Here is a 24,825-nt window from a genome sequence, read left to right as displayed (position 1 = left end):
GCTTTAAATTTTTTTTTACGGTTACCAGGTTAGAGTTACAGAGGAGGTCTAGGTCTAGAATTTTTGCTCTCGCTCTGACGATCGCGGCGATATCTCACATGTGTGATTTGAACACCGTTTACATTTGCGGGTGCGACTTCCGTATGCGTTTTCTTTGCTGTGCGAGCTCGCGGGGACGGGGGCGCTTTTTAATTTTTTTTTTTTTTTTTTTTTCTTATTTATTTTTAGAAATTGTGTTTTAAAAAAAAAAAAAATTTTGATCACTTTTATTGCTGTCACAAGGAATGTAAACATCCCTTGTGACAGTAATAGGTGGTGACAGGTACTCTTTTTATGGAGGGATCGGGGGTCTAAAAGACCCCCGATCCCTCCTTTGCACTTCACAGTATTCAGATCGCCTAAAACGGCGATTCTGAACACTGTATATTTTTTTAAAACCGGCGCCATTGGCAGCCGAGTAAACGGGAAGTGACGTCATGACGTCGCTTCCGTGTTTTACAATTAGAAGGCTGGAATGAAGCCATGCACGGCTTCGTTCCAGACTGTCAGCAGCCGCTGGAGGCGGCGGATCATTGATTGGGCCTCCCGGTGGATCGGGAGGCCCGGAAGAGCCGCGGGAGGGGGGAGGACGTCCCCTCCCGCCCCCCCCGGTATAACAGCCGAGCGGCTTTTAGCCACATCGGTTGTTATATCTGGAAAGCCAATCGCTCGCTCTACAACATGGTACTTGGGATGATGCCTGCAGCTGCAGACATCATCCCGGTATAACCCTGGAAAGCCGAGTACGCACATCTGCGTACGCTCGGCGGGAAGGGGTTAAAGTACAAAAAAAAAGCAGATAATCACTACTGTAAGGGGTTCATTTTTTTTTTTTACTGTAGAACTGTGAAAGTAATATTTACAGTAACGATTATATGCTATTTTTTTTTGTTTTTTACCCCATTATGCTACTGGACGATTAATCGATTTTATGAAAATGGTAATCAATTCATTTCATAATCGATTAGTTGTTTCAGCCCTAATCTAATAATTGGTAAGCTGCAACATTTTTGATTTAATATTACCTGTACTTTTAAAGAGGAAGTAAAGCCTCTGGGAAAAAAAATACACCCTGCAAGACAAAGGCATAATGAGCTAGTATGCATAGCATAGCATACTAGCTCATTATGAATTACTTACCTGAGATCAAAGCCCCCACATCAGCCCTTGTTCACCTCCTCCGACGCCGCCATCTATCCCGGAGTGACTGGTGCTGCCACTAACGGCAGGATCGCTGTTTGAAATGGCACGCTCGGTGCGCCTGTGCCCGATGTCTACAGCACATGTGCCGTAGACATCAGTGCCGCTACTTCTGCAAATATCTCCTAAACCTTTTCGGTTTGGGAGATATTTCTTGCACCTACAGGTAATCCTTAATCTAGGCTTACCTGTAGGTTAAAGTGGTTGTAATGGGTTTACAACCACTTTAAAGACTAAGTTCACTAGAGAGAGAGGGAGAGATGCCCCCCACGCTATGCCACTGGAACTATGCCATCCCTCCTGTGATTTGGGACTCCTGGTATGTTGGGCACGCTCCCAGCATCTCCTGAGCGAGCGTTCTCGCTCTTTTCCCATTGCCACGGTGGCTGAGCTCAGTGCTGCTGGGAGAGGAGGGAGAGCACACTGCACATACATGAGGGGGGCATCGTTCATGCCGTCAGTTGAACCTTTAAAAATGTACAAGGTCCGGGTTCTGTGGTATTCGCTGTCTTTACAGAGATAGTTTTGTAGTGACAACTCTCTGCCCATCTCAGTTACTGTCTTGTGTTGTCCTCTCACATGCATGCCCAGTGGAAACTAAGACGTGTTGCTGACACTCATTGTACAGGCGTGTTCCACTGTTGTCACCATCAGGATACCTACCATGAGAAATGCCATGAAATCACTGTTGAGGCATATCTAGACAAAAATGGCTGGTAAGTGTTTTGGGGTGATCTTCTGACTGGCGTCATTGTCCCAACGCTCATTCATTCATGGTGAATATTTTTTTATTTTTTTTTGCCAAAGATGACTACTTTTGAAATTTTTTTTTTTTTTTTTTTTTTTTTTTTATTTAGGAATGTTCTACCAAATATTTACTATTACTAAGGTTGCACTGATACTAGTACGAGTATTTGCACAAGTATCGGTACTCGTGCAAATTCACCGATACCTAAAACCTATACTTTCAGGCTCGGCTCTTTGAGCTGTCAGTGGGTCTCCCCAGTGTTAGGGCCCTTTACCACTGGGGCAGTTTGCAGGCACTATTGCGCTAATAGCGCCTGCAAACCAACCTGAAACAGCCGCTGCTGTCTCAAGGGCTTTCACACTGGAGCGGTGCGCTAGCAGGACGGGAAAAAAAGTCCTGCTAGCAGCATCTTCGGAGAGGTGAAGGAGCGGAGTATACACTGCTCCTGCCCATTGAAATCAATGGGACAGCACGGCTATACCGCCGGTAAAGCGCCTCTGGTGGTTTTTAACCCTTTCTCAGCCGCTAGCGGGGGGTAAAACCGCCCCGCTAGCGGCCAAATACCGACTGTAAAGCACCACTTACAATAGCGGTGCTTTACCGCCGACGCTGCCCTCGCCCCAGTGTGAAAGGGGCCTTAAAGTCCAGTAATTGGAGCCGGCAATGTTTATTATCAACATTGCTCAGCCCTGAAACGCTAAAATAAAAATAAACATTGTTTCTTTTTGTATATTTCGGTTTCTTCATCTGCAGATCAAAGGGATGAACAAATGTTCCTCTGTTTAACCCCTTAATAACCCTTAATTTACTCTAATCAGCCTTAATTAACTCCCTATTCTTCTCCATTTAATTATTGTCCTCCTTTTTTAATTTTTTATTTCATATATAAAATAGACGTGAAAAACACTTTTTTTTTTTTTTTTTGTTAATATCTATCTATCTCACTTACACATTTCACATTGAAAAAGCGCTAAATAAAAAAAAATTATATAATTTCATTCATAAATAACTTTTCAATGCTTTGTACCATTGCTGACAGCTGAAGTTAAAACAAAACAGTTGCAGTTGGTATCGGCGAGTACTAAAAAAAAGTATCGATACTTGTACTCATTGTGAAAAAATAGTATCGGTGCATTCCTAACTATTACAGATCAAATATTGTCTTAAAAGTTTTGTACTAGTAGTGAAGGGCCACACTTATGGTGCCTGCAAGCAGTGAGGCAGTTTTGGTTATCTGCCTGCTGGTAATCTGCTGCCTGGAGATTGGAAGTTAGGTGGGGTTGTCCACACAACTGCCTGATTATTTGAAGTTGGGTGGGGCTGTCTGCACAACTGCCTGATTATTTGAAGTTGGGTGGGGCTGTCTGCACAACTGCCTGATTATTTGAAGTTGGGTGGGGCTGTCTGCACAACTGCCTGATTATTTATTTGAGGTTGGGTGGGGCTGTCTGCACAACTGCCTGATTATTTGAGGTTGGGTGGGGCTGTCTGCACAACTGCCTGATTATTTATTTGAGGTTGGGTGGGGCTGTCTGCACAACTGCCTGATTATTTATTTGAGGTTGGGTGGGGCTGTCTGCACAACTGCCTGATTATTTATTTGAGGTTGGGTGGGGCTGTCTGCACAACTGCCTGATTATTTATTTGAGGTTGGGTGGGGCAGTCTTCACAACTGCCTGATTATTTGTTTGAGGTTGGGTGGGGCTGTCTGCACAACTGCCTGATTATTTATTTGAGGTTGGGTGGGGCAGTCTTCACAACTGCCTACATACAGGATTATTCTTCCTGGTGGCTAACGCACAGGGTATGAACACCATTCCCCGGTACAGAAGTTGTGGCAGCACATGTCCCACAATTCATTTTTAGAGGTTCCGCTTCAATAATGATTCCAGAACGATGCTTACCCAGCTACCAATTTGGGGGTACCATCCGGGTTGAGTATTGCCAGGGCAACCCTTCTCTCAAAGTCCATTACCACAACCAAAGGAAGATGTCGGGACATGTTCTGGACTATCATTTATTTCAAAGTCACATAGAACACAAAAACTCCTACCACTTACGTGTTTCGGCCACACCTGGCTTTAATTGTAGCTAATTGTGACATGTTTCAGCAACATTTAATCCCACTTTCTCTACATCAGAAGGTAAATTACCTGGAAATGTGATAAAACCACAGCCTAAATTTGAATTCCTGTCCTTGCAGATCAAATGGCAGTCTAAACAACTTTGCTATAGTTACAAAAAAATTGAAGATACGCCATGGTATAGTATGTGATAGAGCAATTCCAATCTGCTGCGCTGCCATCCTACCCTGATATTATGGTCTGTGCCTGTTGCCATCACTTTTAAGGTGCCGGGAGTTGCTAAATCTCTGCAGCTAAAAGGGGACATTTAAAACATAAAGCCCAGCAGTTTATTTCTACTTAGAGACACTTTTGTCCATGCAGGGTAAAGTGCAACGGGTATTTCTCCCCTCTAACCCCCATATACTCATCTTACTTGCTCCTGCAGGCAGTTAAATTGGGTGTCAGCAACCTGGGAGATCAGTGATGTCACTCCCCTGGTCATGTGACAGAGCTTGGGACTAGTGACTGGCTGTTAGACCTTTGTACTGTCACAAAGGGGAAGGTCACATGCTCCCCCCCCCCCCCCATCATACATGGAAGTGCTGTGCATTCTTGGCCGCAGAAGAATGAGTTATCAAGGAGCCCAGGAAAGGTGGCTGGGTGTAATTGGAAGGAGGGTTGATAGATGCCCTTTGCATAAACACTCACTTTGCATTGCAAGGCCCCATACACATGGAGTGATTTGCTCCGTGCCACATGCAGGGCTGACGTTTACTGGCACAGGGATGCACAGGTACTGCGTGTATCCCCTGTGCTGGCATCACATTTTAGTCTATTAGGACATGCAGCTGCACAGACACAGCCACTGTGTCCCTATATATGTGGGGGCATGGCTCCCCAAGCACACACAGGGTGAGTTTGGGAACTTGCACCTGCATGTCATATAAGGACACATTGGTTTTGTCTGTACAGCTGCGTTTCCTGATAGACTAAAATGGGATGTTGGTATGGGGATGCACGCAGTACATATGCATCCCCATGTCAGTAGTGAAAGATGGCCCTGCATGGGGCATGGAGAAAATTGCCCCATGTGCCCCAGACGACGTCATTATATGACGAAACGTGCGTTGGGAGGAGCTGACGTGCTAACGTCATCGCGTGTGAGTCCGAGTGGACGGGCGTTCGTATTAGCCGGCCGGCTGCTATGTGTGTTTTTAATCTTCCAAATTGTAAGTGTTATTCTACTTTTTAATAAACGGTGATCCGCCAGTATTATGCTATGGTGAGTTTTTCTATTTTGGGGAACAACTGGACGGTATCTGGCGTTAACGCCATACCTGGACCTGGGAATCGGGGGTTCCGGGCTGAGTGTTTAATACTTCTCTATGATCCTGCTGGCAATGGTTTCTTCTATCCTTGGATAAAGGCCCTAGCCGGGTAATAGGCTGCGGGCTCATATAGCTTGCCTTGTGGTAAACGCGCATTCTGTGTGGTGCTTCACTTTTGGTTTTGGTGGATGATTTATTCAATTTCTTCACTCAATTTATTTATATCTATACTTGGTTATGGACTTTGAGCACGTCTTATTTGCTATTAAGGACATTTTCAATTCTGATTTTTCATAATACTAGGATTGTGTTTTGTTAATTTATTAATTTTTGTTATCTCATCATTGATTTATCAATCAATAATTTATTTGTGTTCAGCGCTGCTACATTTTTTTTCTATTACTATTTGGGCCTAAAGCAGCCTGCTCACTTTTAAACCACCTTCCTGCACACGGTCCCTTCACTCCGCAATTGATCTGTTCAGTGTCCAGTACAAAGAAAAATACCTGTTTCTTCTGGGTGTGGGAAATATGAGGCTTGCTTCTCCTCCCCTCGTGACAGCACTGGTGCATGGCCATCACATATGGGTGGGAAAAGAGTCCTTAGCCCCGTGTAAGCTCTGACTAGAATTGATGAAGAACTTGCATATTCTTCCTGTTAGAGGGTGGATATGTTCATTCTCCATGGTCCCACCCCCAAGATGGACTGTGGCATTTGTAGTGTGCATAGAGCAGTATACATGGGCACAACTAATGTGCATTTTTCGTTCCAAATAAAGAGAAGTGAGGGGGAAAAGGTGAGGTTCAGGAGGCTACAAGAAGGCAGAGAAACAGTAAGAAACAATACCATGAAAAATAGATTACAGGGCCAATAGAGGAGAAGTACAGCAAAAGCTCATTTGGCTGTACCTCTCCTGTGAAGTACATTAGTGCAGTTGGTTCTGCATTCCTGTGTCCCGGGCTGAAGCCTGCTATCAGCTGACGTCAGAGCCGGTCCAGGCTCGGGAAAGATCACGACCATATTGTCGGGATCCACACATGCCTGGACCAGCACCATCGAGCTGCTGAGAGTCTGAGCTGGCCGTTTCCTTCCCCTTTATAGCCAAGTGCTCTACCCCCACTCACTGGAGCAGAGAGCTGATGACTGGCAGTCACCAGCTCTCTGCTCACGGAGCTCTTAGAACCGAGCGCTTGGCAGTGTTTGATCGCTCGGTTCTCAGTCTTGAGCCTCGTACACATGATCGGATGGTTGGCCAACAAAACCGTGGACTTTTGTCCTAAGGGCGTTGGCCCAAACTTGTCTTGCATACACACGGCCACACAATTGTTGGCCAACAAATACGAATGACGTACTACGTTGTTTTTCAGCTCTTTAGCGCCACCCTTTGGGCTCCTTCTGCTAATTTCATGTTAGTAGAAGTTTGAGTGTTGATTTGAGCTTTTCATTTAGCACTTTTCAGTTCGTTTCTGAATGGCCGTTCGTCAACCAGTCATGTTGCGGAATCCGAGGAGATAACGTGTTATTTATTATTGACCGTGGAGTTATTGCTTTGACATTATTTTTTTGGTTGTATAATGATTTGGTATATTTTCGGATGCATAGAATGCACTTTTTGGTTCTATTGGCAGATAGCATGTCTAATTTAATTTTTGTTTTTTTTTTTTTTTTTTTTAATGCACAACAAAATATTGTGTAGAATAATACTTGGCTATGTGTTTTTTACTTCAAATGACAGTTTGGGAGCAGGCAGTTACATTTAAAATATATTCTTGATATCACTAGAAAAAAAAGCCTTTGAAAATTAGTTTGCAATAACTCCATCAGTATCACCAGCAAAGCAGCTTCATTATTATCTCATTAAAGAAGAAGAGAATTGTGCGCTGCATTTGGAGATTTTGTAATTTGCAATGTCACGAATGTTAATTCTCCATTCCGAACGCTCGTTTACAAGACTGATCGCTTCTGGCTCGTCCTTGCTTCCGAGCATGCGTGTTTTGTACTTTGGACTTTTGTCTGATGGACTTGTGTACACATGCTCGGAAAATCTGACAACAGACATTTGTTCGTGGAAAATTTTAAAGCTTGCCATCCAACATTTGTCCGTGGAAAATCCGACAACAATTGTCCGATGGAGCGTACAAACGGTCGGATTTTCCACCAACAGCCTGTCATCACACAATTCCTGTCAGAAAATCCGTTCGTGTGTACGCGGCTTTAGAGACGGCAGGGGACAGACAGATCCACCTATGCAAGTGTGTGAGGGGGTCACTTTAATATGATGTGACTGAATTGCAAAGAAATGTTAAAAATAATTGCTACCTTTTTTGGGATTTTAAAAAAATTAAAAAACAAATAAAGAATAATCCTCAATTAGTCTGGCGTCACTATGTAATAATATTATGTCTTGTGGAACTACTGTAGATGTTACAATCCCCGTTTTGAGGTGATTACAAGATTCAGGATGTGCATGATGACATTTTCTGCAGCAATTATACCAAAGCTGTTCTGGGAAAACCCAGACATGTGACTGCCAGAAAAGCTTGGGCCACTCCTGTGGTTGAGGCAATGGGTGTGGAATGGATAAATTGCACAGGCTGAAACACTAATATTATGTTACCAGTAAGAGTTTGTTATGTGAACCATTCTGTTATCTGATATGTTGACAGGTAGGAGATCCAATTCCTGATGAACAGGTATTCGATGGCGGTCCAGGAAACAAGATCAGTGTGAAGGATGTGTTCGGCCCTGGCAAGGGGATTCTGTTTGGTGTCCCAGGAGCTTTCACCCCAGGATGTTCCAAGGTAGGTTGGATGCAGTTTGTTCTATACTATATTATGTAGCCCTTTATTACAATAGATCAATGAGATTATTATATACTGTACACTTTTTATTGGTGCAATGTCACATCAGTCAAATAAGCCAATGTTTCCTCAAGGCGACACACTGACATATAACAGTACACTGAAGCATGAATATATATGCAGTGGTCATACAGTACCAAATGCACACCCCCTGTGATGTCATAGTCTCACAAAAAACACACACAATACCATATTCAAATCCTAAAGTATATACAAAAAAAAATCAAGTATAAGGGCCGGATCCCACCAAAATACAGGAAAGGCGCACTCAGTGTGCATTTCCCACACCACAGGTGAACACAACCCTGCCCATGCCGATGCCAATTAATCATTAATGGCACCCCAAATGCAGCATGTTTGCAGCCTCCAAATTGCATAGTACCACAGTGCCATGCAGTTTGGAACAGAGGATTCTGAAAAAGCAGAGCTTGCACTTTGTTTTCTGCTTTCCAGTGCGTTTTGTAGCCCCTTCAAATGAATGGGATGTCAAAACTGCACCGCACGGGATCACCCAGTGTGAACCAGCCCTTAAAGCAGAACTTCACTCTCTCAATCAACTTTTGACTATCTTTAACCCTTCTGTTTCGAGAATTAATAAAAAGATAGGAAAGTATATTATATTTGCTTGTTTTAAACTTTTTACATTTTTTTAAGTTACTTTTTGGTTTCCAGGCCTAGGCAAATGATGTTGTACATCCCAGGAGCCTTCAGAAGGGGAGGAGGGGTTTTCTCACCTAAGCACACCCTCCTGCCTGTATGTCTGAGCTAAGGACTGACGGATGCCAGGAAGTAAATGCTACATGAAGCATCTGCCCTTACTCAAGATGGCCTTGGCCAGAAATGCTAGGGTGATGTTATACAAAGTGATTTCCGAACTAAATAAATCATGGAGACATGGAAGGATGGGTTAGTTTGCGTCCTTTTTTTCCCACAAATAGAGCTTTCTTTTGGTGGTATTTGATCATCTCTGAATTTTTTTAATTTTTCCGCTATAAACAAAAAAAAAAAGCGACGATTTTGAAAAAAAAACACAATTTTTTTTGTACTTTTTGCTATAATAAATATCCCCATTTGCTTTAAAAAAAAAAAAAAATTCTCTGTTTAGGCCGATATGTATTCTTCTAGATATTTTTGGTAATAAAAATCGCAATAAGCTAATATTGATTGGTTTGTGCAAAATAGGGGATAGATTTGTTGTAGTAGTAGTAGTAGTAGTTTGCAAATTTTTTTGTTTTTTATCGTGACTGCGACATTATGGTGGACACATCGGACAATTTTGACACATTTTTGGGACCATTGGCCTTTATACAGCGATCAGTGCTATAAAAATGCATTGATTACTGTAAAAATGTCACTGGCAGTGAAGGGGTTAACTGTGTTCCCTGCTACGTGTTCTAACTGAAGGGGGATGGGACTTGCTAGGGTAAGAGATAGATCGGTGTTCATACTTTGTATGAACACACGATCTATCTCTTCTCCCCTCAGAGAACCGGGATCTTTGTGTTTACATGCAGAGATTCCGGTTCTCACCTTGTAACGAGCAATTGCGGGAGCCCGGCGGTTGCATCAGCTCCGGGGGGGGCGAGCGCGCGCCCCTAGTGGCCACCAAAAAGCGACGTAACATGATGGCGATTCACGCAGCCGAGGCATGTTGCCGCAGTGCAACTGCGGCGGCTAGTCGGCAAGTGGTTAAATAGCGTTTTTGGTTTTGTAGTGCTTAGATGCAGTGTAGTTCCCCTTTAAGGATACCTAAGTGTCTAAAAATGCTATGTAGGTGATAAGATAAACCAAGTGTTTGGCAGTGGCCTGTCATTGCCCAGAATTCTTTGTGGCTCAGTACCCATCCTAGGTAGGTATTACAGGACCTTTTTACCAAGTAACCCTGAAGTATATAACATTTATGCCAAGTGACCCATAAAGTGTGTGTACATTTCTTGTTTTATACCCTCTAAATAGCTATATATTTCACCCAAAACAATCCATTCTTGCTTTTAAAATAACCTTAACCATGTATTTAGTGTTTGGTATAAGGTTTGCTGTTTAAAGCAGGGGTTCACCCACACTGCCAAAAAAAAAAAATATTAAAAGCCAGCCGCTACAAATACTGCAGCTGCTGACTTTTAATACATGGCCACTTACCTGTCCCGGGGTCCAGCGATGTCGGCAGGGGAGGCCGAGAACCTGCTCGGTTCTCGGCAGCTGCCGCCGCCATTCTAGGTGAGGGAATCGGGAAGTGAAGCGTATCAGCTTCACTTCCCGGTTCCCTACTGCGCATGCGCGAGTCGTGCTGCGCGTCCCAAGTGGTCCCCGCTCTCTCCCGGGAGCTGTGTGTTCCCAGCAGACAGCGCGGTGGGGACGGGAAGTGGAGTAGACTCCCATGGGAGTCTATGCCGGAAGTGGGTGTAAATACCTGTCTTAGACAGGTATCTGCACCCCCCTCCCCCCTGAAAGGTGCCAAATGTGACACCGGAGGAGGGGAGGGTTACGAAAAGCGGAAGTTCCATTTTTGTGTGGAACTCCGCTTTAATAAACTTGCAAACTAATATGGTAATTTTTGGTTTGCACACAACAGTCCCCTGTGACCAGTGTGATATACACATAGAATTTGCTAAGCATTACTGATCTTCAGTATCTATTATAGCTTTATATTGTACTGACCATAGTGATGCCTAACCAGTGTGTTGGGATTTATTAGAATGACTAAAGACCTGTCAATATTGGGTATACAGTATGTGGACTGCCGTTGCAAACCTCCTTGAAACTTGCTAGTCGCCTGGCTGTCTTCTGCCTCTAATAGTTTGATTTAAACCTGTACAGTCAAGCCTAATAGACAGTACACATAGGTTTTGTATTATTTGCAGCAAGTATGCAGATCACAAGTTGTCTGCTCTAGCTGGATATTGGATATTTGTTTTGTGTGATGACGCAAAAGTGAATAAACAGCCATGTCTGCTGCCAAAAAAGCCCTTTTATTGCCCCCCCCCCCCCCCCCCCTATTTTTATAGTAAGGTGTTAATAAACTGGGGATCTATAATAGGAGAACAATTATTTAACTTATTCCTCCTTCAAGCTTCCTTCCTGTTGGAAAACCGGTCCCACAAAGCCACTTCTCTTTGCTGATCATTGGCATCATTGTGTATGATAAAGGACCAGTGGACCTGCACTGTACCTGAGAATGTGAAGGGCCTCCTCATATTTTGGAAAGCAAATAGTTCTGGCTGCCAGGGGTGTTGAGAAATAAGGACAGTAGGTAGAGCCCCTAAGACTTAAAGTGTTACTAAATCCAGAAGCCTGCATTCACAATATCTGGTCTCCCACAGTACACAGGACATGGAAATGCAAATATTTTAGTAAAAGGAGGAGTTTTCATTCTCCTGTCTGTCCTATGAGGCTGCATGACCCCTGATTCTGTCTGGACAGTGCCGATTGGCCCTGTGCTGATCACATGCACTCTTCCCAAGAAAAAAACAAAAAACTGTCTAGCAATACACTCCAAACTGAGCGTGTGCAGAGTGACTTCAAAGGCTCTGTACTATCAGGAGATGGATTGGGGACAGTGGAGAAGGGGAGGATCGGAGAAGACAGGATCAAACAGCCTTTTTACACAATGCAGAAGATTAATCCCTTAAGTTCCACAGTGAGTATAACAAGCATGCTTTACTCCATATGCAGACTGATTTTACTGTTGTGGGTTTAGTAACACTTGAAGGTAGTATTAAACCCAAAAGCAAACATTTTATTATATTGCAGCTTACCAATTTTTAGATGTGATGGCTGCATTCATTTTCCTTTTTTAGACTTTCTTCTATTTTCGCCTAGTGATCCAGCCAATAAGTCTGTGTTTTTCAACAGAACAAGCTAATGATTGGTAAGCTGCAATATGATACATTTGTGGTTTTGGATGTAATACGACTTTAAGCTCTCCATACATTGATAGTTGCGAACTGAAGGAAAAAAAAAAAAATCTTTTCAAGTTCATCCATCCATGCTATATAGAAATTATAGACCAATCTCTCCTGTCAGGCTATTGTATACAGCTGCTGCTGGCGCCTGTCAGAATACTCAAACTAATTTAAATCAATGGATGCTGGGCAGGAAGGGTCTGACAGGGCCACCCAACCGGATCAGGAACTGGCTGACAATTGCATAGTGTTGGCCAGTTTTAGTGAGCATTAGAGCCTTACTATAGAAAAAAGGAGCTATATTTTTTTTCAAGCTGACCAGAGTTCACTTTTAATAATTTAGGTAAATAAAGATTACCTGTAAAATGTGATATTTTACCCATAACGGACAGTCTTGATAAGAATTAACGCTCTTTAACAAAGCACATACTTTTTATATTAATAATTATGCTACCAAAACTAGTGTGTGCTGTAAACTGCCTCCAGCATTGCTCCTGTTTCTTCTTGCTGGAGGCTGCCATTTTGTTGAAGCCCAGAGCAAAACTTTCCCCCCTCTTTTTGGTATCAAAAACGGTGTCACTTTCTGTAATTAAAATGTGTACATTTCCAGCTTTGATTGTATGTCTTGTCTTATTTATAGAGTGGAAGGCTGACAGTAGCTTTTACAGTGCTAAAGTTCAGGGGTTATGAGGGAGAAAGAAGAGAATATAAGGGAGATGAGACGCTATCCTTGTAGGTTTAACTCTTTTTCTGTCTCTGGCAGTAGAATTTGTCCTGTCCTTTCCTGCTTTTCTTTTCTCCCTCCCGAAGACCCCTTTCACACCGGGGCGCTTTGCAGGCGCTACAGCGCTAAAAATAGCGCCTGCAAAGCGCCCTGAAAGAGCCGAGGGCTTTCACACTGGAGCAGTGCGCTGGCAGGACTTGCTAGCAGCATCTTTGGGGCGATGTGTATACCGCTCCTTCACCGCTCCTGCCCATTGAAATGAATGGGGCAACTCTGCTATACCGCTGGCAAAGCTCCGCTGCAGCAGCGCTTTGCGGTGGTTTTAACCCTTTCTCGGCCGCTAGCAGGGGGGTAAAACCGCCCCTGCCAGCGTCCGAATACCGCCGCTAAAATGGCACTAAAAATAGCACCGTTTTACTGCCGGCGCCCACACCACCCCAGTGTGAAAGGGGCCTAATCTGTGTTTCCTCAGCACAGTCTGTCATTCTTGTAGCTTTCTTCCCTCTTCAGCAACAGTAAATCTTAAAGCTGTCAGCCTCTACTGGCTCTGATTTCAGGGTACTGTGCTGAGAATAAGAAGTAACTGAGCATGTGCAGAGCAGGGTGAGACAGCGCATTACTGGATTTTAAACCATAATGGCACTTATTTTTAATATTTTACATATACTATACCTGCAAAAGGGGCCTGCCTGAAGTGATTCAGAACTTAATTTTCTGACTAAAGTTCCACTTTAACTGACTGCTTTCAGCTAAATTGCCTATTTAGACATGCAAGCTTTTTTTTTGTTTTTTTTTTTTTGTTTTGTTTTGTTTTGTTTTTTTTGGTTTTTTTTTTTTTGTAAAACAGGGCACGAAGCAGAGGGGTAAGTGAAAAGTCCATTGCATTGGAGTTAATTTATTAAAACTGAAGAGTGCAAAATTTTAGTGCAGCGGTGCATGATAGCGAACCAGCTTCTAACTTCAGCTTGTTCAACTAAAGCGGACCTTCGGTAATTTTTTCATCTTTCCATCTATTAAATCTTCTGCTCTTGTTATTTTAACTTTGGATGGTAAAACATGTTGGGTTTTTTTTTTTTTTCTGCCAGTAAATACCTTATACAGCCCACTTCCTGTTTCTTGTCTGGTAATAAGCCTAGGCTTGTGGCTTGTCACTCACTCTTGTTAGAGTTTGCCAGAAAGGGAGGAGGGATGAGTCATAAGAGGGCCAATGAGTGCTGTAGAGCTGGAGGTTTGCCTCTGTAAATCCAGTTAGTGAACAGGCAGCAGCTTCAGATGCCCACACTTAAAATGGATGCAGCCAGACTTGGTGGAGGGAGATTTCTGCAGCATATTTGGCAAGTACAGAATCGGTGTATATATAAAATAATATGCAAAGTGGTCAGAGGGAAGCTTCAGAATGGCAAAGGTGTTTTTATTACAAATTATGTGAGCAGACTGCAGTTCCTCTAGGTTTTGGCAATAAAACCTGGTTGCTGATTAGTTTCTATGCAGAGCTGCATCAGATGTTGCACTCTCCAGTTTTAGTAAATCAACCCCTTTGTAACCAATTAGGATCCACCTTGTAACTGCTCAGCTTCTGTAAAGTGAACTGTGGTTCTAAAGGCTCAAGGTTTTTTTTTTTACCTTCATGCATTCTATGCATGAAGGTAAAAAACCTCTGTGCAGCATCACCCAGCCCCCCCAGTACTTACCTGCGCCCCATCTCAATCCAGCAATGTGCATTAGAGCCTGGGCTCTCCAGGGACCCTCCCTCCCTCATTTGGCTGAGCTCCCGCTGCTGTCAATCACAGCCAGTGAGTGAATGAGGAGAGTGAGGGGTGGCTCTTTGTGTGAATGTACACGCAGAGCAGCATCTCGGAAGCGAGCCTGCTTGGGTGCCCCCATAGCAAGTTGCTTGCTCTGGGGACCCTCAGCAGGAGGGAGGGGCCAGGAGCACCAGCGGGGACCCTGAGAAGAGGAGGATCTGGGCTGCTCTTTGCAAAACTGCTGCACAGAGCAGGTAAGTATAACAGGTTTGTTTTAATGTAAAAAAATCCAAAGCTTTATTATAGCTTTAATACATTTCTGTGGGTAACTGATCTACGCCTTGGAGCCCTTTCACACTGACAGCGCAGCCACGTTAGCGGTAAAGCGCCGCTAGTTTTAGTTTTCGGCTGCTAGAGGGGCGCTTTTAACCCCCGCTAGCGGCCGAACAAAGGGTTAAAAGAGCCTGCGAGGTGCTTTGCAGGTGCTTCGGCGGCGCTGCCCATTCATAGACATCGATTAGTTGGCCGATTTTATTGTTTAGATTAATCGGGTAATAACCTTAAAAAAAAAAGTGTGGTGTATAATTTTACTTAATATGTAAAGTATTTAAAATATGTAAAAGTTTTAAAAAAAAATGCAATTGATTCTTATCTCTATGTAGTGGTAAATATAAATAACCAACTATATGGTTAGGGAGCAAAATCTCTAATCCACACTGAGAATAACAGACAGAAGAGATATACTGTATATACTATTAGAGGTTGAATCTGGTAAATATCATCAGACTCGGATCACATTTTTTTTTATTTAAAGAAAAAAAGACTGTTTTGCAGATTTTCAAACAGAACTGTAATGTATTATATGCTGGCCATACAAAAAACAATGTCTTCCTTAAAAAAAAAATTTCATTTTCAGAACGTTAGTTTGATTTTCTAATCGTTAATGGAGGCAAATCAATGTTTGTCTTCAACCACAGTGATGGGAAAATTTAGAAATAATAGAAAAAGAAAAACTGCTTGATCAAAGGAATTTTCAGACAGTATGTGGTTTTCGTTCAGAAATTACATTCATTTTAAAACTGAATGTTTAAAAGCAAGTGAAAATTTCAAACTACATTCTTTCATTCAGCGAATTTACAAAGATATTTCGTATTAATATTCTCGTCTGAAAATTTGATCCGTGTGGCCAGCATAAGGCTCGGTACACACCTATGCAGTCTGCTTTTGATCTGTTTCTGCAGCGTTTTTTGCTGTGCATTTTGATTTTTGCGCATGTGATTTTTTTTTTTTTTTTTTTTTTTTTTTTTGGGCCAATTTGTTGTTGGGCAGATTTAAAAAAAAAAATGCTGCAAAAACGCACTACATGCTTTTCTGCAGCTTCTCCATTTGAAGTATATTGAACCATTAAAAAAAGTTCTTGATCCTTTCCAAATAAGCAGCAGCTGAAGAAAAGCATAGATGTGAACGTGTCCCATAGGAAACCATGTTAAATGATCTGTAGTGCGTTTTATGTAAAAAGCACCAAAAAACACATAGGTGCGAACCAGGCCTAAGACATTTAGTAACATAATGGTGTTAAACTAAAATGAGCACATAATCTCTACTAATAATTTTTTTTTTTTTTTTTTTTTTTTTCTGTGGAACAGTGAAAAAAAAAAAAAATCTAAAGATATAGATAATCTATATCTATCATATCCAGAAGTAGGATCTATGGACTTTTTTAACTAGAAGTCAGACAAGACAGATAATATAAATCTTATATTAAAGTAGTACTAAAAGCTGAGCCCTTTTTTTTTTTTTCCATGGATGTGATAATTTTAAATATAATGCACAATACTGGAAAATGTTTACTTTAAATGTAATTGTAATCCCTTCTATTACCTCCAGTCTATCAGCTTCCGCCTTCTCTGGGTTCAGTTGCTGATCTTCCCTGAGTCTTTAAAAAAAAAAAAACAAAACCAAAAAAAAAAAAAACTTTAGTTAAAAACAAGTTTTATACTTACCTGCTCTGTGTAATGGTTTTCCACAGAGCAGCCTGGATCCGCCTCTTCTAGGGTCCCCCACCAACATTCTGGCTCCTCCTGCCTTCAGAGTAGTAGTAGCCTCAATAGCAAGCTGCAAAGTATAGTATAGATTGCCCCAATACAAGGTAAAGAAAACTTCTGCCTTTAGAACCACTCACTTCCTGCCCAGGACTACATGTCCCATGAGGCATTGCTCCTCACACATTCACAAGTTCTCAGGCACTTATTGACATGTATGGACAGTGTACTGAGCTGTATGTGTGCTGCACTGTAATACCTGATATGTAAACAAATAATATATTCTGTATGAAAATAGTAATCGATTTAATTTCATAATCGATTTAGTATGACATGTTTAGCGTTTCAAATTTTTATAAGAGGATTATATTATTTGGAGACAAGTGTCTGTAAATCATGTAATCATCCAAAATTGGGCTTAAAAATGACTGTTATTAATGATTCTGCTTGTGTAAGATAACATAAAGGGCATAAGGTCTCCTATTATGATGTCATATAGGGCTCGGCTCCCCATTATGGGGTATACTATGTGTGCATTCCTTCTAATATAAGACACGAGATGGAAGTGACCTGTAAGGCACCAAGAAAATGCCCCTCAGAATGTCCTGTTTATTCAACTGTACAAATCACCTTCTAGAAATCTTGTGTAATAGGAAATGGAGTAATACTTTTTTGTAGAAATATCACTGAATGTCCAGTGGTTTTTATTGCCATGTAGAAACTTGGTTCCTAATTTTTATAACAGCCATTGTGACGAGCATCAGAAGGTTGGACCTAATAGACATCATTCTTAGGATTAGGTGTTTTTCATGTATGTACTGTATGTCCAGAAACATATATATCATTTTTCCTTTGGGGAGACATGAAGTAGATGGCATTGTAGAAATTCATCAGAAGTGACTATTCAGCCTTTCTTTCCTATTGGTCTTGCTTTGCAGTGCTGGAGTCCTGGGTTTGGATTCTATCAGGGCTCTTTCTTCACTTTTTGATGTTTGATGGGTTTCTGTTGGGTGTTTGGGTTTTCTTTCAGGACATGAAAACTTCTTGGTTACCTCCAAGAGCTGGCCCCGGTGATTCACCTCAGTACTGTTCTTTCTAGGACCCAACCCAATGTGGAAAAATGTTCTAATGTAGAGAGCATTGTGGAATTTCACTATGATAGAAATAAATAACTTGTAGATGCAGTCACATTTCTTATCCTGTTTATGTGGCTTTCTCGTATAGCTGTAAACCTATAGTGGTGACCATAGGCGTCACCAGGGGGTGGCTATCGAGGCTGGAGCCCCGAATGTGGAGCCCATAGCCCCGAGTCTCAGCAGGTGTGGAGGAGAGACGAGCCGGCGGGTCGCGGCTGCGACGGGCGGCATTGGAGGTGGAGGAGGGACGATCAGGCATGTACAGGCACTGAGCCATCGGACCGCCACCTCCCTCACCATGTCGCCCCCCCCCCCCCCCCCCCCCCGCAGCGTTCACCTCTTCTCCCTGCTTATGCTGCGCGGCTGCATACAGACATGATCCTAGGAGTGGACACTGATAAGCTCATCGTACGATCCAGAAGTCATGCAGCTGCACACAGCTGTGACATGAACTTCCTCGGCACTCGTTCACTTGTTCTTTCCTTCCCCCGCTCTTCATCCTGTCTGCTGCCGTGGAGAATCTAGATGAGAATGGGGGAAGGAAAGAACAAGTGAACGAGTGCCGAGGAAGTTCATGTCACAGCTGTGACCTGTCAAAGTTGGACGGTCTGGATGAAGTCCAGGGCCAAATTTTTGTCTCAGTCCAGCCCTGGAGACGAGCAGGTGGACAAGCAGAGATGACATCATCTCTCTCCGCCCGCCCGTCACCAATCTTCCGCTTTCACAGCTGGGACTTCAATGTGGGAGCGATGTGCGGCGGGGAGCAGAGAGATGATGTCATCTCTCACTGCCTGCCACACATCAGCGCTCTTCTGCCCTCACTAAATGGGCCTCTTCAATGTCGGAGGTATGGTGGGGAGCGGAGAGATTACATCATCTCTCCCTGCCCGCCCCGCATCTCCGCTCTCCTGCCCTCACTAAATGGGCCAGTGCTGCCAGCCTGCCACCAATGCAGCGAGAATGCACATTTGGTGGCACTGGCTGGCATAGCAAGTGACAATCTGCAAATGGTGGCAAGTGACAATCTGCAAATGGTGGCAGGTGATGTGGCAAGTGACACGCCCAGGGCTCCCACTGATTCTGCATTATGGTGAGTTGAACCACTTCATTAAATATTACAATATAACAATAGAAACAATGCCCTTTGATCACACTGACACCATATCCACCATGGTGCCATGAAGATTGAAACACCAACACCAGCCTTCTTTTGAAATTGCTTACCACCGGCGTGCACCCCCCCCCCCCCCCCGGTTGGTGACCGCTGCTATGGGCTCTAGCCCCAGATCTTTTTCAGACCTAGCAACGCCCCTGGTGGTGACCTTTTTACTACTATTGTTTGTTTACTAGAAAATGCACAATGCCTGGATGTTATGCTAACTCAATGGCTTTAATGTTGACCCAAAATACATCTGCTTGCAGGGTCACATCATTTTAAATAAATGAAAATACCGAGCCACCTGACTCCCTTGTTGGCAGCACAGCTGCTCTTCTTACCAGTCCCTCTGACTGTTGTCCAGCTCCACTGGTTTCCTTTTGGCTCTTAGCCTTTAATTGCAGCGCCCTTCTGCATAGCCCATTCCTGGCTTCTGACTAGGAGTTCTCCTAACACCCAGATAGGAGCCCACCATTATCCCTGGGTGAGACCTCCTGGTTTGGGCTCCTCTGACCCCTAGGTGAGACCTCCTGGTTTGGGCTCCTCTGACCCCTGGGTGAAACCTCCTGTGTCCATACTGGGAGCTCTGAGCTATCCTCGGGCTTGAGTGTATAATGACCCTGCACACCTGTATACTTAGACGGGGTGCAGGCACCTGGTAAAATCCAGACACAGGACTGAAAGTCCCGATCTAGAACTACAAATCCAGAGAGCCAAAAACACAGCTTTCTTAATCCAAACGGTAGTCTGGAACCTCACATTAACCCTTAAAGTGAATCCTGTGTCATTTTCTCCTCTATTTTCAAAGTGACAGGGTCTCGCTCTGTCAGAATGTTTTATATTCTAGAATTTTTTTTTTATATCATCTTCTTCTTTCTTTTTTTTTTTTTTTTTTTATTTCTCTGCATCGTGGAATTCAACATTTTGGCATGAGGGGGCACTATTCAATAAGCATACCTAACGGCAGTACATTTATTCCTACATAATTAAACTCTTCCAAATCATATACTGTGGTTTTCTGCCATGTATAATTCTTACCTAACTGTAGAAGGGGGCATACTTAAAGAATTGAGGCTGTTCACACAATGAATTGTGTAAATGTTCACTTCAAATATCCATTTATGTGTAGATGAAGTAGGTACACGGGGATTTGATTTTTACATGATTGGATAATTGAAGTCAGTCTTTAAACGTTTTATTGTCAAATCCTTTAGCAATCTGGCCTCGCTCTGTGATCTGGGCTCTCTAGTGGGTTACATTATTAGTCTGTTACGTTATTATTTTGGTGACTGCACCCTTGGGAAGCATTGCTTTTTTTTTTTTTTTTTAGTTATTGTCACTTTTTATCTGTTGTCTGCAGACCCATTTGCCTGGATACGTGAGTCAAGCTGAGGACCTGAAATCCCGTGGAGTGAAAGTTATTGCTTGTATCTCGGTCAATGATGCCTTTGTTATGAGCGAGTGGGGGAAAGCTCATGGTGCAGAAGGAAAGGTATAAGTAGAAAAAGATTCATAGTGTATTACTCATGAAAAATGATTAGTATGATGTAATGTTATAACTATGTTTAGGCTGGGCTCACAGTTTTCCAATGGCGTACATTGCAATAACATGTATGGTGTGTGTGTGGGTTTTTTGTTTTGTTTTTGTTTTTTTGCAAATTAATTTGCTTTGCATTAAAGTGTAAGTCTTTAAAAAAAAAAGAAAAAAAAAAACTTTATACTAGCCTGCTCTGTGCAGTAGATTTGCACAGAGCAGCCCAGATCCTCCTCTTCTCTGGTCCCTCTTCTGTGCTCCTGGCCCCTTCTCCTGCTAAGTGCCCCCACAGCAAGCAGCTTGCTATGGGGGCACCCGAGCTGAGTCACGGCTTACCTGAGCCGCGGCCCGGCCCTGTCCTCTCTTGGACAGCCGGGAGACTCGTGGACAGAGATGGGGCTCAGGTAAGTATTTTTTTTTGGGGGGGGGGCTGCTGCACACAAGCTTTTTATCCTAATGCATAGAATGCATTAAGATAAAAAAAAACCCTCTGACTTTACAATCACTTTAAGGCAGCTCATTCAAATGAATTGGCTGGTAATGCACCAAAATGTCCATGAAAATGGACATGCACCATTGTGTTACCATGTGCTCTGGTGTACTGAAATTAATGTACATTGGAACTGCTTTGCCTTAGAGTATTAGAGTGCTATTCAGATTGCCTAGCTGGCACCACCAATTGCATGTAATGTGTGTTAGTTCACCACAGTGCAAAATTATGAACCCAACCCAATGGGCAGCTCAGTGGTTGGCACAGAGCCTTACAGGGCTAGGTCCCTGGTTTGATCCACTCCCTGCTAGGGGTGTTGAATATAATCGCAGCATCGCAATTTAGACGTTCACGATGGTGCAAGTCGGCCGAATCAATGTCTGCTGACGTCATCTGTCGCTCCATGTGGTGCTTTGCCTCTCTGGGAAAAACAGAGGCAGAGCCTGTATGACAGTTAAAGCCCCCTCCCCTTCACTGAAGCAGAAAGTCCGCTGATGAGCTGACAGTGAGTACAGTGCAGGGGGGAGGAGCTTGAGGAGACCCGACATCAGGAGAGGCTTCACTGGAGGCACTGGAAGGGGGAAGACACACGGAGGAGGGGGAATCGACTGACACTGAGAGCAGGTGAGTGCCAGTGTCACTGATCCCATCCCTCCACTGCCATCACCCCTCTGCCACTGATTGCCAGCCATCCCTCTGCCACTGGAGAAAATTTTAGTTTTTCTGACTGCTCGAATTTTTGGATAAAAAAGAAAAAAAGAAGGCAAGGACAGTTATGGTTATACAAAATGTAAAGAGCTGTATAAAATTGTCAGACCTATACACTGATCAGCCATAACATTATGACCACCCAAGATTAACCTGTTGAGACTTCACTTAAACTGTAAAATAAACCTTAAAGACACACACACAGTAAAATAAGTATTGAAGACCATTTTTCTAGGTAAATATATTTCTAAAGGTACTATTGACTTGAAATTTTCCCCACACGTCGGTAACAACCCATGCAATCCATACATACAAATAACTTCATAAATTGTTATATGGAATGGCTCAGGGAAAACGTATTGAACACATGAAGAAAGGGAGGTGCAAAATGACATGGAAAGCCAAGACGCCAGCTGAAATCTATCAGTAATTAGAAAGCAATCCTATACCTTGTCAGTGCAAATTTAATATCAGCTGGTTCAGTTTCAACTGATGGCCTATAAAAAGGTGTCTCATTACCAAGTTGTCACACAAACATCTCATGATGGGTAAAAGCAAAGAGCTCTCAAGACCTTTTGAAACCCTTTTGTTGCAAAACATACTGATGGCAATGGTTACAGAAAGATGTCTAAACCTGAATGTTCCAGTAATCACTGTTGGGGCCATAATCCGGAAGTGGAAAGAGTCATAGTGGACTAGTTTCTTCATGCAGGAGGTGTCTTGAAGCTGTCATTACCAACAAAGGATTTTGTACAAAGTATTGTCGGTGTGTTCAATACTTTTTCCCTGTGTCGTTCCATTTTATTACATATAACTTAATTTCCAAACTTATTTGTGTTGGTTTCTTTGTATGTATGGGTTGCAAACTTCATGTCAATAGCCCCTTTAGAAATATATTTACCTAAAAAAAAATGGTGACGTGTTCAATACTTATTTTACACGCTGTGTGTGTATATGTGTGTAAATATACATACGTGCATGCATACATACACATACCTCCCAACTTTCTGAGATGGGAATGAGGGACACCTTTTATCAAAAGTATGTAGGCATAGAACATACCCCCTGCCACGCCCCTTTTAATGGAGAACTATGCCAAAAAAAAAGATTGGTTAAACCCACAAGTGCTTTTTTTACCATTACTATTCCTTTTTTATATTGGCTTTTGAAATTTACAAATGCAGCAATTTAGAAATTGGATGAAAGGTTTAGCACTGGGAAACACTTTTTGAAAGATAAATAGTGCATTTTATATACAACTATATAGATCAGACCAAAATGAGGGACAAATGAGGAGGAAAAAGGGACTGTGTTTTGTGTTGCTCACAGCAATCCACCCTTTGATTTATTTTTTTAGCACAGACTAGAAAAATGTCAGTTGCAATACTATTGGTCAATCAAAACAGCAACTTTGTTTGTTTTGTTTTTTTTTGTTTTTTTTTGTTTTTTTTTACAATTGTAGCATGTGAGGCCTTTTGTTCCAGATACAGTAAAACAATTGAGTGCCTTCTACTTTCTTTATAATTGTTGCCCTGTATTATGTTCTGTCCTTGGGTAGGCTCTGTTTATATGCAGGAGGCTGGAAACCCGTTGTAAGCTCTAAATTCCTCCTTCCTTTTTTTTTTTTTCTTTCTTCTTTCGTCTTCCCCTTTTTTTTTTTTTTTTTCTTTTTTTTTTTATGTGTATTGGAAGCAGAAGGGTGTTCAGAAAGGCGGGGGTTTGTTGTGTAACTGCTGGAACTGGCATGATTTCAAAAATCCTTATGCAACCACAGGGAGTTGGGTAAGCAGGCCTGGGCTGTCTGTCCATTCCTGTTATCAGCTCACAGTTTGGATGGTTTGCTGATAGATTTATGCCTAGATGCAATGTTATCTTTGTAGTAGGATGGCACCTTTTTTTTCCTAAACTGTCTGAGTTAAGTAACCCATAATGGGAAGCAACTTACCTGTACATTAGCATTCCTAAAAGTCCAAGAAAGATATGAAGATTGACAGAAGTAAACACGGACCCAGGTTAATGAAATTTACTTGTTTTTAGGTCTGAGAAGATGCAACACTCTTAGTGGGAGTCATTTGTACAAACTGCTAAAAGAAAAGTTCCGTCTTTCTTGCATGCAAGTGAATGTCTGCCTTGTTTCCCCCCCAAAGCAAACAAACAAACAAAAACAGTTTTAATCATTAATAGTTCATAAAAATAGAAGTGAACACATAAAAAACATCAGCAGGAAAATAAGTTAAATGGAGGAGAATAAGGAGTTAAGGGTTAATAAGGGGTTAAACAGGAACATTTTAATTAAAAAAAGTTTTTATTTGACGGGTTGCTTTAGGCCTCATGCACACTGGATGTTTTTACAGCTGCTGTTTTTGGCTTCAAGCATTATTATTATTTATTTTTTTTTTTTTTCTACAGCCAATTCTCCCTAGCATGTTAGACTATGGGGGTTATTTACGAAAGGCGAATCCACTTTGCACTGCAAGTGCACTCGAAAGTGCACTTGGAATTGCAGTCGCTCTAAATCTAAGGTGTAGATCTGAAATGAGGGGAAGCTCTGCTGATTTTATCATCCAATCATGTGCAAGCTAAAATTATGTTTTTTATCTTCCTTGCATGTCCCCTTCGGATCTACAGCGACTTTACTTCCAAGTGCACTTGCAGTGCAAAGTGGATTTTCCTTTAGTAAATGACCCCCTATGTGTCCATGCACACATAGGCGGTCATCTGCAGTTTTTGGCAGGGGTGTCCTCTGGCTGCAAAAAAAAAACAGAACTAGTGGGTTGTGAGGAGTTCTTCTTCAGCTGTAAAAACACCCTAACTCTGATAAAATCTTAAACGTTAAATGCGGCTATTCAACGTTTTTGAGCCATAATCTTTTGTGGGAATATAGTTTTGCTAAATTCTGAAACTCATTCTACAGCTAACTCTACTAGCGTTTTTATAACTTCCTGTGTGCATGAGGCCTTAAACTAACGTCATCTGCAGATCGAAGTTCATTCCTTTGATCTATAGATAAAGAAACCATGTTTATTTTTATCTTCGTGTTTCAGTGGCTCAGCAATTTTTTTTTTTTTTTTATCACATTTCAGCTGTCAGTGGGGGAATGCCACTGAGCCTGAAAGTATCGGTGCATTTGCGCGAGTACCGATACT

General features: G+C 42.4%; 1 protein-coding gene across 1 annotated transcript in view; it reads left to right on the top strand.

Moving 5' to 3' along the window:
* Positions 1 to 24,825, top strand: part of PRDX5 (peroxiredoxin 5) — a 42,204-nt gene that overhangs the window by 2,777 nt on the left and 14,602 nt on the right. The window contains exons 2-3 of the mRNA XM_073605345.1: positions 8,048 to 8,182; positions 20,308 to 20,439. Coding sequence (XP_073461446.1) covers positions 8,048 to 8,182; positions 20,308 to 20,439 — 267 coding nt within the window. The remainder of the gene's footprint in view (positions 1 to 8,047; positions 8,183 to 20,307; positions 20,440 to 24,825) is intronic.

Source organism: Aquarana catesbeiana, linkage group LG11, assembly GCF_042186555.1.
Source record: "Aquarana catesbeiana isolate 2022-GZ linkage group LG11, ASM4218655v1, whole genome shotgun sequence".
Classification (NCBI taxonomy): domain Eukaryota; kingdom Metazoa; phylum Chordata; class Amphibia; order Anura; family Ranidae; genus Aquarana; species Aquarana catesbeiana.
Note: the sequence above shows the minus strand (reverse complement) of the source record. Positions and strands in the feature narration are given on the sequence as shown.